This window comes from Anser anser, assembly GCF_964211835.1.
Source record: "Anser anser genome assembly, chromosome: 24".
Classification (NCBI taxonomy): domain Eukaryota; kingdom Metazoa; phylum Chordata; class Aves; order Anseriformes; family Anatidae; genus Anser; species Anser anser.
This window is the reverse complement of record NC_139745.1, coordinates 4,223,227-4,239,919: the sequence shown is the minus strand read 5'-3', so window position 1 is coordinate 4,239,919 and position 16,693 is coordinate 4,223,227. Positions and strand designations below refer to the sequence as shown.

The 16,693-nt window shown below is 49.3% G+C and overlaps 2 protein-coding genes across 4 annotated transcripts; both read left to right on the top strand.

Moving 5' to 3' along the window:
• The first annotated feature begins 291 nt into the window (after positions 1–291).
• On the top strand, positions 292–12,144 carry DHDDS (dehydrodolichyl diphosphate synthase subunit). 3 transcript variants are annotated; one of them, XM_083810534.1, is made up of 10 exons: positions 292–371; positions 1,662–1,740; positions 2,665–2,781; positions 3,241–3,383; positions 4,254–4,370; positions 4,555–4,656; positions 5,281–5,395; positions 7,059–7,166; positions 10,889–10,957; positions 12,006–12,144. In XM_083810534.1, the coding sequence occupies exons 2-9, from the start codon at positions 1,678–1,680 to the stop codon at positions 10,925–10,927; spliced, it is 804 nt and encodes a 267-aa protein (XP_083666660.1). In that variant the 5' UTR covers positions 292–371; positions 1,662–1,677; the 3' UTR covers positions 10,928–10,957; positions 12,006–12,144. The 3 variants fall into 3 exon arrangements, with proteins under 3 accessions (XP_083666660.1, XP_083666658.1, XP_083666659.1); XM_083810532.1 differs by lacking the exons at positions 10,889–10,957; positions 12,006–12,144 and adding an exon at positions 9,126–10,737; XM_083810533.1 differs by lacking the exons at positions 292–371; positions 10,889–10,957; positions 12,006–12,144 and adding exons at positions 674–697; positions 9,126–10,737.
• Positions 12,145–12,539: 395 nt separating this feature from the next.
• HMGN2 (high mobility group nucleosomal binding domain 2) lies at positions 12,540–16,289 on the top strand. Its single transcript, XM_083810536.1, has 6 exons — positions 12,540–12,913; positions 13,686–13,730; positions 14,085–14,114; positions 14,435–14,485; positions 14,847–14,942; positions 15,393–16,289. Exons 1-6 carry the CDS (start codon positions 12,899–12,901, stop codon positions 15,426–15,428), a joined length of 273 nt encoding a protein of 90 aa, XP_083666662.1. The 5' UTR covers positions 12,540–12,898; the 3' UTR covers positions 15,429–16,289.
• The last annotated feature ends 404 nt before the right edge of the window (positions 16,290–16,693 follow it).

Below are 16,693 nucleotides of genomic sequence, written 5' to 3'. Positions count from 1 at the left end.
TCCTTCCCTCACGGAGGGGCTGTGGGGCTGAGAACCTCAGCCCCAAAACGGGCTGGGGGGGGAGGGGGGGGGACTGGGCTTTGGGGGCAAAAACCGAGCCCCAAGGACCCCTACACACCCCAGGGCCGGCCTGAAGCCTCCCCGCGACCACCCTGTCCCGATGGCCGCCCCCCTCCCCTCACGGCCGCCGCCATCATGGCCGCCTCCCCTCCCCCCTCCTTCTTCCCCCTTCATCCCTCGGCGCCCCGCGCGCATGCGCGCGAGTCCCCTCTCCCCGCGCACGCGCTTCCCGCCCCTGGGCGCGGGCGGGTGACGTAAGCGGAAGGGCGCGGCCCACTCCTGAGGAGGCAGCGGCGGCGCTGCCGGGCGAGGTAGCGCGGGGGGAGATTTGGGGGTAACCGGGGGGGGGGGGCCTGAGGGGAAAGGGGGGGACGGGGGGGAAAAAAAAGGGGGACGGGGGGAGCGGGGAGACCCTTCAGGCCCGGGGGAGCCGCCTCTTGGGGTCCCTGCCGCCTCCTTGCCGCTGCCGTCCCCTCAGGAGGCCGGGCCTCGCCCCGCGCTGGGGTCTCCCCTCGCGGCGGGGATGGGCCCGGGGCCTCCCGGCCTTGCTCCGAGGCCGTGTGGGTGAGCTCTCGGCGTCCCCCCGGTGCTCCTGGCTCGTGGGCAGGCGGCTTCTCGGTGGGGAGCGCTTCTAGAGGTGACCGCGTGAGGTTTTAGTGACAGAAGGTTGGGTTTTGTTAGCGGGCAGCGGTGGGGGGAGGAGGAGGAGGACGTGTTTTTGACCCGGGTTGTCTCCAGGGAGGGCTGGGAGCTGTAGAAAGAGCCCGAGGTGCGGCCTGTCCTCGCCTGAATGCTTTGTGGCCGCATCTGTGGCTGCGCGCCCCTTCCCGAGGGCACAGGTGGAGATTGCGCGCACAGAAAGCGTGTGGTCGGTGCGATCTGAGGCTGCTCCTGCTCCTCGCTGGGGGATGGGTGCGTGGATCTGGGCTGTGACCCTGCAGCGCTCCTCAGAACTGCTGTGCCCACCTCTCTCAGGGCTCCAAGCTCAGAGAAATGACGGCAAATTTGGAAGTTCGGCAGGGTCTTGTATTTTGTTAGCTTAAACCAGGTATTAGTGTTTGATGTGTGGGTGATGTGGTTAAAAAAAAACCAAAACACAACGTTTTTAGAGCTCTTGAGGCTGAAGTTCTCTATTTGTGAGGGGAAAAAATTCTCAGTGGTGACTGAGCAGGGTGGTTGGTGATGTTGATGGCTGCTTCATTTGAAGGGTTTCCAGCAGAAAAGCACCGCAGGTCAGTTTGGGATCACTGCTCCATGCTGAGCCTGGTGGTAGCCTGGTGCGATGTGAGTGCTTGTTACTGTGGGTGTGTACAAACTCACCAGCTATTTCTGCAAGAAGAAGCAGGAGGGGTTTTTCCTGCAGCAAGCTGGTAGAGCATCAAGTCTGTTGGCATCCAGCTGGAAAATTCCAGAGCTCGTTTCTGAGCTGTTCGCTTCCCCCATTGTTTGCTTGTCCAAGCACTCGTGCAGGTGACAAAAAGGTCTCCAAAACAGCTACCTTATTTTTCCCAGGTGATTGCATGCAGTGTTGCTTTGGACTCACATGGAGTCTTCTGTACCTCTAACCCTTTTATTTTCATCTTCCCCCCAAAAAACAAAAGGAGCTCTTGGTAAGACATGTCGTGGATCAGAGAAGGCGAGCTGACCATCATAGAGAGATTCTGTGCCAACATAATTAAGGTAAGGAGCGAACTTTGGTTACCTACAGTAATCAGCAATTAGCAGGCTCACCGTGGTTCGAAGTGGAGCTATCTCTGTGACCAATCTGCTGTAGGAAGATAGCGTTACTAGCAAGGGTACATATTAATGCTGGCACTGGATGTACTTCCCTAAGCAGCATTCGGGGATGGAAAATTACTTAAGCTTAGTCTTGCAAATGAGCAGGGCTGCAGGTAGTGCTTGCCAATAATGAGCTTATGCTCCCAGGCTTCCATGTTTTGTGCCCTCGCTGATGAAAGCAGGGCATGGGAGGAGGGAGAGCAGTGAAGTGGTGGGTTATGATCTAAGAAATGAAGCCGGGTTTCTGCTGGCTGGAATAATGACCCAGCAGTTCCAGGGAAGTTCTGTCCTGGCTCAGCAGAGCCTTAGAACTAGCGCTGCTGCCCTTTTTTCAAAGGGTCTCTCTGCAGGCCTACTGAGGTCAATGGAAGGGAGTTACTCGTCTTAAAGGGGAGAAGGTCTCACGGCTTCACGTGTCCTCTCCTAAGTTAACTGCGTCTGTGAAAACGCCCCTGAAGTCTGAAACAAAAATACTTGTAACCACAGCAGCATGAAGCTCTGCGCACCTTCCTCTGCACCTGCAGAGAGGCGGTTGTGGCAGTGCTTTTCTGCCTCCGAAGTGCTACGGTTCTCTGTCATGAAACAGAAATGGGGAGGGCAAAGTTGCTTGTAGGTGTAGGCAATCGTCAATACTGAGATGTTTTAGAGGGAGACTAAGCTGGGATTACCAAAGAGGTGATTAGCATCTTTATCTTCCCAGGCTTTAAGCTGTGAGAAACCCACTGCACCCCTAGAAATACGGGGTGCTACCAGGAAGGGTGGGGCTACGCTCCGTGATGCAAGATGTCAGCTTTCTGGTCTGTTTTGTTTGTCCTTACCTTCTAGGCAGGTCCGATGCCCAAGCATGTTGCCTTCATCATGGATGGCAACCGCCGTTACGCCCAGAAGTGTCACGTGGAGAGGCAGCAGGGACACTCGCAAGGCTTTGATAAGCTGGCACAGGTGGGAAGGATGTTTGCTGCCTCTGACTTGTGCTGGAAGTCAGAGATGTGTTCATCAGCTGGCTTTGTTTGCTGCTTTACTGACGTGTTCCGTCCCTTCACTTCTCTGACGAGTCAGGCCTTGTGCCTGCAGCTGATGTTAGTCGTTTGGGGGCCTGACTTCAGCTCCCTTACTGTTGTTTTGCAGAATCATTCTGATCTCCTAATTTTTCCTCTGTTTTACACTTGATTAAAGTAACTGCGTTGCACATTTGAAGCTTAATTCTGTGATGCAGATTGAATTTATTTGAAAAGGCAAGGTAGGAATTGTCAGCTCTTGATGGTTGTTTCTCCTGATCCAGTCTTAGCGCAGTGGGAAATGACAGGAAGGTTCTAGCAGCTGAGGATATGGGTCTTGCTGAGCTGTCTGATTGTCTGTTTAGCTGGCTCGTGTTTTTAATTATATTTCGTCTCCTTGCAGACGCTGCGGTGGTGTTTAAACCTGGGTATTCGGGAGGTGACTGTTTACGCCTTTAGTATCGAGAACTTCAAACGCTCCAAGGAAGAGGTGGATGGACTAATGGATCTGGCAAGACAGAAATTTAGCCGCCTGCTGGAGGAACAGTAAGAACCCTCTCACGTCTCTTTCCTGCAGGGTGGAACAAAAGCAGATCATCATCATTAAGAGAAACCCATGTGTGGGCACGTAGTGTGTTAAGTCACTTCTTGGAGCTGGACAACTAGTTCACATTGCGCGTGTTGATGGAACTAGTACGGACCTGAGTGAGCGTGGGGGGGATGTTGCAGCGCACTGTTGCACAGTAACTCGGGGGTGTTTGTTTCCCCATGCCCGATGGATGAGGAAAGTGCTGTGTGGAAATGTTGTTTATCTGATTGAAGCAAATTGGTAGGGCAGTGAAAGGGCACAACTGGAATGAAGTGAAGGAGAGGACTCCCTGGTGCACACGGCTTCATTTGTGCACGGGGAGTCCTGATCTTTTCGAGTTCTGTCTGAGCACTGCAGTACGCCACGATTCAAAGAGGCCGTTTCCCTGTTTTCTAGCCAGTGTGGCCTCTTCATCAGTGATAGACCAGGAATAGTTGTGCTGTTCTGTGGGTGATCCTCAGTAATTCTGCTTTCTGTATTTTTGATTAGTTAGTTGTCTAGAGGCTGTGGTTGTATTTTAAGTTTTACACATGTGGATCTTCATAACTTCGGGTAGGCATGCCTGATTTGTGATTGTTATCTAGCCCTGTGGTTATGTCTGTACCTGAGGTGCCCACGTGGGGAATGATCATTTTCCCTGTAGGGAATGGTTTGGGATGAACAAATCTAAGCCAGTTCTGAACGCCTGACACATCTGGTCATTATGCTTATTTCTAATTCTTAGTTTTGCTAAAGCTGTGCCTGCTGTTTTCGTTCAGTGGCTGTTATGCAAGGCAAATAGGGGCTGATCTGTTTGCTGCAGTCCTCACTCTTGTTGTTGGGTATAGGGAGAACCTGAAGAAACACGGTGTGTGTATCCGCGTCCTCGGAGACCTGCCACTTCTGCCCTTGGATATTCAGGAACTGATTGCCCAAGCTGTGCTGGCAACCAGGAACTACAACAAGTAAGTGATGTATGGATCAAAGTAGCTGGTACGTCATGCTCTCCTCTTTTACTTGAAGGCTGAATACTTGTCAGACACGATACCTCTTTCTTTGTCCTACAAGCACACAGAACTGTTGTACATACACCATTGTCACCTGCTGGCCCTTTACTTTTAGGTTTTCATGACTTTCTTCTCTTTTTAGGTGCTTTCTAAATGTCTGCTTTGCATACACATCAAGGCATGAAATCAGTAATGCTGTCAGGGAGATGGCGTGGGGCGTGGAGCAAGGGCTGCTTGAACCCAGGTAACTCTGGTTTTTCTGTGTGACGCTTCATAGATTAAGACTGTCTTGCTTCCTGTGATTTATCAATAACCTCCCAGAAACCAGGTGGCTTTTAAATAGATCTTATTAAACCAGTCTGACTGGAGCAAATGACTTAAAGTTACTGTGCAATGTTTGTTTTTTGTTATTTCAATTGCCGTGGTGATAGATACAGAAGAAAAGATCTGTGTCTTAAAGTGTGAAGGCAGACTTCATGCCGCAACGCTGGGCTGCTCAGTTGGCAGATTTAGCTGTGAGGTCAAACAACGGGTGAATCACTAACACTGAACTGTTCCTCTATCCTAGAGAAGATGGAGTAGTTAGCTCTCTGCTCCAGATGGAAGCCTCCACAGTCTGTTTCTACCCCTGTCTTATGTTTTAAAGAGCATCGGGGGATGCTCTGGGGGCTGAAAGAGCATTTGGAATGGCCTGTGAAGCAGGTAGCAGTGTCTGTCAGCAAGCTGACAGCTGGCTGTGGTCCAGTCCCAGCCACCCAATTTTAACCTGCAGTCCTGAGTTTATAAAATTATTTAGTAATTCTGATTCAGTAGTGACACCTCCGTCCGCTCAGGAAAGTGATTTTAATGGGATGCATCTGTCTTCCAGTGATGTGTCTGAATCGTTGCTTGATAAGTGTCTGTACACCAGCAACTCCCCTGACCCAGACCTCCTGATTCGAACCTCCGGAGAGGTCCGGTTAAGTGATTTCTTGCTCTGGCAGGTAAAGTTTTTGTTTTTTTCCATAAAATATTCCACCTTTGCCTCAGAGAGTGTTCTGACTCCAGGTGTGATGATGATGAAGGCTCTTAAACTCTCCCTGCCGGTGTTTCCTGGGATGAGGAAATCCCAGGAAGGATTTCTAGAACCTTGGGAGTGGCATTTGTCACACGCCAGCAGCTGTAGGTACTGAAGATGTAACCTTATAATGTATGTGACTAACCTTTCACCATTTCAGAAGTTTGTTTGACTTCGGTAGTGAAACAAGGCACATTCAGGATAGGTTCTAAGGACAACAAAGTTGAATCAGCATGACTGGGCTGCTAAGCTAAAATGTAGTAACTTCATGAATTTGCAATTGCAGTGTTCAAAGCTGCTTCCATTTCTCTCTCTCCTGTGGTAGGCAATTTTGAATTGTTTGTAATCCAAACTTTGTGGGAGAACCCTTGAGTCGAGCTGCTTTACTTAGTTACATTTTACGTGTGCAGTCTGGAGCCAAAAAACAATTGCCTTTAAGCAACCACATCAAATGTTCCTATTCCAGCTTAACTGGCAAGTTCGCAGAAGTTGTCTGGCCTCAGCTGCGATTGCCTACCAAGGCATCCTTCCCTTCTGCCGTATTCTTGGGCACGTGTTTACCCTGAATGGGTGGGTGTCAGTACTGCAAAGTAACATTTCCCTTGCTCCTCTTGCTGGTAGTCCTGGCAGAGGTGCATTGGAGACTGAGCTTGTATGTAAGTGGCGAAGCGTTACTGAGCCAGCCGACGCTCTGGGAGTCTGGCTGGTGTGGTGCCGCTCTCCTGTGCCGTGGTTTTTGGCAGAAGCAGCAGAGGAGAACGTGCGCTTGTGCTCCTGCTTTGCCAGCTCGCAGACCAAAGTGTTGGTCCACATTTCCCTTCAGTAGCAATTGTGTGAGTCCTGACGGCCCCATAGTAGAAGGAAATTGGGCTATTCAGGGTGATTCTGTGGTATCAAAGAAAATGTCCTCATAGTGTTTTTGCATAGTATCGACTCTGAGACTTTTCCTTTAGCATTACAATTTTGAGTCATGCAGAGTTTCTTTAAGTGTTAGATTTTGTAATAATGGTCACGGGAATACATTTACTTGAAACACTGAGGGACTTAGTGGCCAAAATAAGCTTTCAAGTTAAAACCTGACATCTTTCAGCTCTAGGATGTCTGTGGCACACCACAACTCTTAAATTGATTAAGCAGTTTAAATGCCATGAGTGGGCAGCGAGGAATATCATGAGATGTCATTTGATGAATGGCTTAAATGTCATGTCTTGATCCTCAGTTCATGTGTTATTCCCTTAACACAGCCTTTGATAGTCCGATGTTGCTATTTTAGTTTTATTGTACATCTGTGATGCTTAAGCTATTAAAAATACCGCTAAAGACCAATGTAGCATTAGAGAGTATTCTGCTGGTGATTTTACAGGAATGGGTGACTGGTGTCCTAGCATTACAAACTAATTAGGCTGTACAGTGTGCGATTTCAAACTATCCTGGCTGGTATTTATTTCATTTTAAGTAGAATCTGGTAACACAGGCTAGGTGAAATCTTTATGTGAAAATCGGCATAGCTTGACCAACTGAGCTGTATCTTGGTGACTTTTTTTCCCCGTGCTAGCTGATTAAACCATTGGTAATCTTGTCTTCTGCAGACATCCCATTCATGCCTGGTGTTTCAGTCAGTGTTGTGGCCAGAATATTCCTTTTGGAACTTGTGTGAGGCTATCCTTCGGTTCCAGATGAACTACAGTGCTTTACAGGTAAGCGAGCCTTAGGGAGATGGAAAGCTCATCGCAGTTACCTGCACAGCAGCAATGTGCTGGACATCAGGTGAGAGTGTGCAGAGTGGAGACAGGAATTATTCACCTAGTGTGTTTAGTTAAGACTTTGTTTCAGTAGCAGCAGCCATTGCCAGATGTGTTGTGTCTCCTATACCTGTGTGGCTTGTTACAACTCATTAGCATGGGTACAGACTCCTCTGCTTTCACGAATAACTGAAGAACCTGAAGTCACCACTGTCTCCATTGCTTATTGCCCCTCCACCAGCTGGAAGTATGTCCCCACTCCTCCTCTGGCAGGACAGAACAAGTAAACACTCCTCACTTGCTACAGGGCAAAATCAGGGAGTTTAACTCAAGCCACTTCATCAGTGGTTTCAGTGAAAGCTGCTGAGTTCACTTGGGAACAAGTGTGGGGAATTGGTAGGGGAGGACTTCTCACTCAGAGTAACTGCTGATTACAAGGAGGTGGGTTTTTTTGCATTTGAAATAAGTAATCTTGAAAGCCCAAAGCTAGAGCTTTTGAAACAGCTTACACTGGTGGAGGGGATGTTTGCCAGTTAGAAACAGATGGGGTTAGGGGCTTGACTTGCTGAGAAGCCAGAATGGGTTACAGCAGCTGTGTCTACTTAGGGAGAGTGCTGCTGCGTTCAGGGTGCTGGAGGCAGCTACAATATGGATAGGCAGCTGGATGGAAGGTTTGACAAAGTACAGAAAACATACGGTTCGGAGGCATTTGATAAAGGTATCCTCCTGTTTAATGGCAATCTTCATTTTCCAGTTTGCCTGCTGCTCAGGCGAGTTCCTCACCCCTTAGTCTGTAGGTCAGCTATAACCTGCTGTGGGTACGTGGTAGCCAGCAGGTGCTGGCAGAATTTCACTTTGTCCCGGGGTGGAAGTCTTATTCTGAACGAGCTGGTGATCTTTTCACTTCTAATAAACGGAGCTACAGCAGTGGGGTGTTACCAGTTCAATGGGCTTTCTCTAGCTAGGGATGTTTCTACGCTCATTCCCAGCGCAACAAAAGTTTACAGTGCCAGAGCAGAGACTGCTGACACGGACACAGTGAAAGGGTGGTGAAGAGTGGCTCAGGTTCTCATTAGAGTAATTATTACTACTTCCTCATTTGAAAGGCCACTACTCCCCCGTAGCGTGTGCGTGTCAGGTCATGTCGTAGTGACTTCTCTTAAAATGAAAAGTTAATATACCTGCATGCAGGTGTGGGTTTTGTTTGTTTCTTTGTGTGTGACATGGGTTGCAGGGTAGGGTATCTGCAGTAAGAAGAAATTCAAGTGATGTTCTGCAAAAATACTTCAAATACTTGAAGGATAGGCAAGGATAGCTACTGTCTTTACCTTTCCCCTGCCCATCCTGCTGTGTATAGAGCTGGTAATTTATTAGATTGCAGACGTTTGGGAATGTTGAGCACACTCTTGCTTTTTTGCTCAAGCTGATTAGCTATTAGCTCCATACCTGATCATCAGCTCGAAGAATTGCTGCATAGATCATTGTTCTGAATCCCCTAAAACCTTTCAGCTGCTGCATGAATAGGATCAAAGATTCAGTGATGACATTGGCAAGCTTATGTGCACATCTGTGGTTTGAAAGTGCTCTCGTACACCGTTCCTCTCTGATTCAGGTATCTGAGGGTTTTTCCACAATCTGTCATGACCTTTATCTATGTTAACTGTGAGTTAATGCTTTGAGCAGGCTTGTGTCTTGGGGAGAAGGTCCTGAAGGATACCCCTATATTTTCTCTAACTGATCAAGCAGGCTGCCTTGAAGTAGGGGAGGCACACACAGAGCCACTCTTCATTTACCCTACAGATTGATTGCCAAGCAGAGGCTGTTTCTTCCATAACCTGTGCTGCCTTGCATCTGCACCACAGATGAGCTGAAAGGCCTGGTAAAGTGCTAACGCTCTGCTGCTTTTCACTCTAGAAGGCCAGAGACTCCTACATGGAGGAAAGGAAGCAACAACAGATGGAAAGGGATCAGGCTTATGTGACAAAGAAGCTGCAGCAGGAGGGTTTTGCATCCCATGGAGACTCTCAGCGTCGACGGACACTGTTGCAGAAATGCACCGCCATGCGGGAGGAGAGAATCCAGGGCTTCCTACAGGCACTAGAGCACAAGAGAGCGGACTTCTTTGAAAGATTGTGTACAGTGTCTGCATGACATAAGTGCTGGGTGGTTCTTGGGAAGACAGTTTTTAATCCTGTTAGAGAGAATATCTGCTGTCCAGAGAAATTCACTTGGTGTGGTTCTGCTGTGGGGATGCAGGGCTGCTACGGGACTTTACATCCCCACTGGCACTGTCCGAGGGCAGGGACAGAGTACTGTGAACCTTCCTAGTTCTGTGAATGCTGCTGAGGAAAGTAATGCCGTCCTTCTGTCTTCCCTCCCTGCCCCTGACGATAGAGCATCCTGCTGTATCTCCGTTGCTTGGTACTTCAGAGGCCTGGTGGTTTTGTGACAAGTTAACTAAAAGGAGCCTTGCGTTCTGTTAGGCTCCTCGGGAATTGGCCCAGGTTACCGATTTCAGTCATGTTAAATCAGCCTGGGCTTGAATTCTTTCTGTGACTTTGCAGTAGCAAATCCTCCAGTGAGATTTCCTCTGCTGTCCCATCCCATTTCCTTTTTGAAGAGAGAGGATTATTCCTGGTGTATAAGGGAGCCCTGTGCCAAGCACTGGCAGAGATATTTCCCACTGCCTACTTCGGGCATCTTGCCTTTTCCCCACCTTATTATGCTGGTTTTGATTTATCTGCTCTGGGCTTCCAAAAAGCTAAAGCAAGGTGTTGTCAGCCTTGCCATGAAGGAAAAAGGATACTCCAGAGCTCCATCAGGCCCTGTGATCCCTTTTCAGCAGTGTTGGGGGGGAGGAAACCCAAATGCTGGCTTCCAAACCCGGCTGGAACACACTGACTATGCTGAGGGAAAGAAGGGGGAAGGGTCCAAAGAGGCAAAGAAAAACAATTGTTTGGGAATTAACCTCATGGCTTAAAAAGGAAAAGAAGTTAGCTTAAACCAGGGGTTGGATGCGGTGTGCCAAATTCCTCTGAGACCTCTACAGCTGTGACTTAACATCCACCATCCATTTCTGGGGAATGAGGATGGGCTTAGTTCAGGAATACAGGAGCCAAAACCAGCCTCTGACCCCAGCCAAAATGATGCAGAAGTGATATAGCTGATTTTAATGGGAGTGGCCGGAGCAGCTGTGGAGTGTTACTTCTCAGTTCTCTATTAGCAGGGAGGTGGACTAGATAATTTCCAAGACTCTTTCTGTCTCTTAATTTTTCCTGGTTTCCGTCCCCACAATCAAAATAACAGGAAATGTCTTGCTTTTGTTACTGATGCACGTGCAGGTGCAGCAGTATCAGCTATTGCTGTTCTTAAAGTATTCTTTTTTTTAACCTCCAGGTGAAAATGAGAAAATGCAAATTTAAGACTTAAGTGCTGCAAACTCAGCATTTTGAATGTGATTGTGAAGAGGGTAACTACATTGTCAAACCGTGAATAAAGCATATTCATACCAAACTATTTAAAAAAAGAAGTGAACACTTAAAACTTCATAGAGCTTCATATTCGTAGGTGTCATGAAGTTGGCATCGAGGTCTAGTACATCGTTTAACCTGTGACAGGCTCTTCATCTGGTTCCTGTTAGACTGGAAAAAAATTTGAAGGCTGTGTTCTCTTTACAGTTGTGTGAGCAATTTGCTGGTATCCCAAGGCCTGGCTGAATGGAGCTCTGTGCACGTACATCCTCTTGTGTAAGTAAGCAAACAGTAGCTTGGATGAAGGGGGCCAAGGTGAAGGGAGCTGTCAACTTCAACTCCTGCTCTATTTTATTTTGTCTGCACGTTTTGGGAAGTTCTCTGTGGAAATACTTTGTACTCTCTATGAGATGAGCGCTCTCCAGTCTGCTTTGCCAGGCAGATACAGGGAGACTGGTTCTACCCAAGGATGCATTTTTGCCTTTTTTTAAAAAAAAAAAAAAAGCTTTTGGTTGTTCTCATGTTGTGGGTGACCAAACTGCAGTGGTGGCTTTCCAAAACGGAGTATAACTGTTGCAGGTGTGGTAACTGAAGGCTAGGAGTTACAAAAGGTTTGCAGGGAAAGTTTTAATCCCTTTCTTTGCTGTTGTGGGGGAGGGAAGAGGGTGTCAGTTCATCAAGCAGTGGAAAAAGGCTTGTTACCTCTGAGTTTTATTCCCCCTGCATCAGTTATTCTAGTGAAATACAAACTTTCACTGTAAACCTTGCTTCCCTAGAGGTTGTGGTAAGTTACAAAGGCAAACTCTGAGTTTTCAGGAGCGCAGCTTTCCAGTCAGTCCTTAAATGACAGTTGTGGAATGAGCTACAGGCTGCTTGCAGTGAGAATTCAGCTTCCTAATTCGTGTTTATATGGTGAGGGTGTTGGTAAATCAGCACAGCTGGGGAAGTGTGCTCTCCTTGCATTTGAGGTCTGGAAGAAGCCTGAGAGCTTACCTGGTGGGGAAGGGGAAGCGCACTTGTGAAGCCGCTCTTCTGGATGAGATTCAGTTAAAGGTGTGAAGCTGGGGCAGGAGTGAAGGGAATATTTTGTAATTGGGTTTGTAGCAAATATTTGGTACCTGTGCCCAGGTGTGAGGAAGGGCTCTGGGGGGAGCCCAGCTCTGGGGGTCCCTCAGCGCAAGTAGCGGGACTTCTACCACCTGTGTGAAGTGCTCTTGGGGAAATTTCCTGCTCTTTCGCTTTTGCGTTTATTTTTGCTTTATCCTCTCCTTTCTTTCAGCTTTGGCCGCGACTCTCCCCTCCTTGATTTTTTTTGTTTTCACAGGAAAGAAGAGTGCTAACGCCCATTTTCCAGCCCGGCAGCGGGGTGGCGGTGGCAGAGGAAGAGGAGGAGGAGGAAGAAAAGGAAGAGGATGGGGGGGGGGGGGAGAGGAGGAGGATGAAGATGAAGCGGCTGCGGGTGCCCGCGGAGGTGCTGAAGAACAGCTCCCCTCACCTGCACACGGAGCCGGGGGGGGGGGGAAGCCCCCATTCCCCACATCGCGGGGGGGGGGGGGGCCGCAAACCCTGTTGCGTCGCTGCAGTTCTGTGCCCTCCCCCCTTTTAAATTCATTTATTTATTAGTATTTTTTTCCACCGCCCCCTCCCCAGGGCCCTTCCCGCCCGCGGGGGCCGGGCGCGGGGGCAGGCGGCGGCCGCGGAGCGCCGTGAGGGGAGGGAAGGGGGGGGGTGAAAGGGGGGGGGGGGGCTCGAGGCCCAGTTGCGCGCGCGCCGCCTCAGCGGCTCCCTCCCCTGCCGGCCCCCCCCCCCCCCTCCCCTCCCCATCCCCACAGCCCACGTGACCGGCGCGGGCCAATGGGCGGGCGGGGCGGCGGGGATCCGGCTGGAACCGGTTGGGCCGCGTCCGGCTCTATATAAAACTTTATAAACACCCGATTCAAATTAGTGGGGTCGGCAGCCAGCGGAGCGAGCCGGGAGGCAGCCCCGCCGCCCGCCCGCCTTCCTGCCCGCCTGCCCTCCGCGCCGCCGGCCTCTCCCCGCTTTCCCCCTCCCCCGCTTTCCTCACCGCCGCCGCCCCGGCCCGAGCGAGCCCGGCTCCCCCCCCCCCTCCTCCGCCTCCTCCTCCCTCCGCCCCCTCACGCCGCCCAGCGCGCTCCTCTCGCTCGCTCTCCCCTCACACACACACACACACACACACAACACACGCCGCCCGGAGCCATGCCGAAGAGAAAGGTACGTGGCACCGGGGCACCGGGACCCCTTCCCCCCTTTCCTCCCCCCTCACCCCCCCACAGCGGGGGCCTCCCTCCCTTCCTTCCCCCCCCCCCCCCACACACACACCGGAGGGGGGGGGGGCGGGGGGGGGAGCAGTTTGAGGCGCGTAGTCCCGCCCCCCCCTCCCTTCGGGGCGGTAACGGCTGCGAGGCGGCGCGCGAGCGGAGGCCCCGGCGGGCGCTGAGGGGAAGGGGGGGGGGGAGCTGAAGGGGGGGGGGGGGGGGGGCGGGGCGGCGGGACCGTTGCCGGCCGCGCGCGCGCTCGCTCTAACGGCTGAGGGGAGGGGAGGGGCGCGAGCGCGCGCAGCCGGTCCGATCCGGCTGGTTTTGGCGGGAAGGGGGGGCCTGAGGGGAAAGGGGGGGGGGGGGGGAGGCTTCCCCTCCCCTGCGAGGAGCGCGAAGGGCGGGAAGCGGCTCGCGCAGCCCCCGGGCGGCTTTGCCGCCAAAACCCGTGAGGGGAGGGGGGGGGGGAGCGGGGAGCGGGGCCTCGCTGAGGGGGCGGCTCGGCCCCCGCCTCCCCGTGGGGCGGAGGGGAAGGGGGGGGGGGTGCGCCGAGTTTCCGCCTCAGCCCGGCCTAAGGCGAGCCCCCCCGCCCGCTGTGGCCTCCTTGTAGTCCCCCCCCAAATCCCGGGGAGAGCCCCCAGGGCCCAGCACCCCCCCCCGCCTCGCAGCCGGTTAAAGCGAGCGCCCCCCCGTTAACTTGTTGCCTCCGCTTCTCTTTCACGCTCTAGGCTGAAGGAGATACCAAGGGCGATAAGGCCAAAGTTAAGGATGAGGTAAGAAGTTGGGTGTTTTCGCCAAAGTTGGGTCGTAAAGCGTTGGAAGGCAAGGTTCAGGTCGATTGTCAGAAAGATCCTTGAGGAGACGGGGATTCCTCCTAATCCGTAGCGGCCCTTCCAAGTGTTAGCTGCGTCGTCTGGGCTTAAGCATGAAAAAACTATTTAACTATTGTTAGTTATTATTAGGAGTGATGTAAACAGGATATTCTCGTGCTCCGTGAGAAAGGGAAAAAAGTGAACTAAAAACTTAGAAATTACTCCTGGGATTTTATTACTTTGAGATCAGACTTTGTGTGTTTGGATGGTTTACGTTTCATCACGTTAAATTAAATAATTTCTCTTTTCAAACAGCCACAACGGAGATCGGCGAGGTTATCTGCTGTGAGTATTCTCTTGCTGAGCAGAGATGTCACAACATTTAATAGCTTTAGGCTCGAGTATTAAATACTGCATCTGTGTGAGAACTGTAGGTATTCTGGAGAGACGCATTGTTCAGCTGAAAGAAAGTTATTAGCTTAACAAACTGCCCCATTGTGTAGTGTTATGGGAGTGGCTGAGCAACTGACAAATCAAGTAAGTGCTTTGATTTCAAATGTTTCAATTTGCTTTCCTAAAAATAAACCATCTGGGGTTGAATTGTAAAAACAAATGCCTCTTTAAAAATAATTTTAATAATACAAGAGTCTTTTTTTACTTAACAGAAACCCGCCCCTCCGAAGCCAGAGCCTAAACCTAAAAAGGCAGCTCCAAAGGTAAGTTGTTGTGTTAGCGCCATTATCGAGAGGAAAATAGGTTACGAGGTTTGGATTTGTCTGTTGACAGAACTTTGAAGCGTATCTAGTCCCGAAATCTAGCTGCATCGTCACTTCTATAAAGTTGCAGTGAAAACTTCTGTATTTTACAAAACTTGAATAAAAAATAACAAAGAGTGATTAAGTACAAGAAGACCCTTCTCAGTTGTTATCGATCTCTTAAATACATGAACACTTGTGTGTTGCGTTCTTTTCAGGCCGACATCCAATGTTGATTTTACCATGCTGGTTTTTGGATTCCTGTGGCTTAGTGATTGGATGTTGGTAATTGTAATGGTGTGTGTCATCTTGTGTTTGACAGAAGAGCGAGAAGTTGCCCAAGGGAAAGAAGGGGAAAGCTGATGCTGGCAAGGAGGGAAACAACCCTGCAGAAAACGGAGATGCCAAAACAGACCAGGTATAACAGCAGGTCTAGCAGCTTGAGTTACAACAGCAAATTAATTTTTTCCCTATCAAACAAAGGCAGGTCTAGGCTTGTGCTAATGAAGATGAATTACTGCTTGAGTATTTAGACCTGTCGCTTGTGACATTAACAGTACGTCCACGGACGCAGAGGGCTGTGTTGCCTGGTCAGTAATGAGTTAACATTGTCTGTTTGCTAGTTGAAGTTGCTGTATGAAAAGTTACTGTTCTGCCTTGTTCTAAAATCACATAAAGTTAGCACTTCATAAAGCAACTCCTGGTTGCCTTTTGCACTGCTTTGAATGTTAGACTTCATTCTGCTAAGAGTTATGGTGGTACAGCCCAGATAAATTTCTTCTGTTCAGAGAATTGTTACTCAGGAGGAGGAATTTTGTTTGGTGCAAGTGTGTGGTGTGTATTGACCGGTTCCCCCTTTTTCTTTTAGGCACAGAAAGCCGAAGGTGCTGGTGATGCCAAGTAAAATGTGTGAATTTTTGATAACTGTGTACTTCTGGTGACTGTACAGTTTGAAATACTATTTTTTATCAAGTTTTATAACAATGCAGAATTTTGTTTTACTTTTTTTTAAGCTATGTTGTTAGCACACAGACCGCTTCGTTGTTGTGTTTTGAGGGGGGGGGCAGTGGGGACAAATGTCACTTAGTCTATTTCTTGGAACCTAAATTTTAAAAGTAAAAGTTTACCCCCTCCCCAGTTTTTGGAAGAAGGGCTCTTCCTGAATAGAGGAGGAAGAGTTTCCTTAATGCTGCACGTCTGTTTCGTGAAGTGCATCAGAGTGAACGCTGAAGCTCCCAAGACGCCTGTTGCCAACTTCCAACTGCAGTTTGTATTGCCCTCTGTGTTCCCTTTCGTGTCCTCAGTTTTTTGCCTAGAGCCTATCACTCCGAAATACAGCAAAAACGGCATTTTGGGACTTGCCACTCTAAATGCATTGTCAGGTGATCCCGGACTTGTGGTGTCTAATTTGGGACATAATAGCTCTAAAAGGAGCTGCATTTCCTCTTTTATATTGTGGATCTTCAGATTAAGAAATCTGCAGTTTTAATTTTCTCAAAGTCAGGGTAGATTTGTGAAGAGTTGTTAAACAACATGCTAAATGTGAAAGTGTCCACCCTCACTCTAAACTTTTCCCTCTACAAGTATGAAATGAAGATTCTTCAGTTTTATAGCAACTTTTACGTTTGGGTAGTCCATGAAGGGAGGGGAGTTTGACAGTTGTTGTAAAATGTTGCAGATTGTAGCCCATGTCCTGCCTAAATTACCATGATTGTTTATGAAAAGTACCTTTAATAAAGCTGGATACGGTTTGGCTTGGACTGTTCTTAATGCCTTTCTAATTTCTCTTTGCCATTATTTCATCTCTGATGTGGTTAAAAGACTTTTGTTTTAAGTATCTGAGTTCAGATAATTAATGCATTTGTAATTCACAAGGGAAAAGCAAGGTTTCTGTACCTAACTAGGTAAGGTAACTTCACTGCAGGTTGGTTGGAAAGTCCTGACTTCCTGGGAGGCCCAAAATGGAGCATGTAAGTGAATCTCCTGAGATAATTTATCTTTGTTATCGCTTAAAAAGCAGGGGCTATAGCGTTGTAACTACACAAAAGGGGGAAGAACACAGCAATCTTTCAGTTGCTGCAGAGAAAAATAAATTCTGGTAAGGTTTTCTTTGTAGTGAAGCGAGAACTAGTTCCATAAAACTGATTATGTGTTAGATTTGCTTGAATG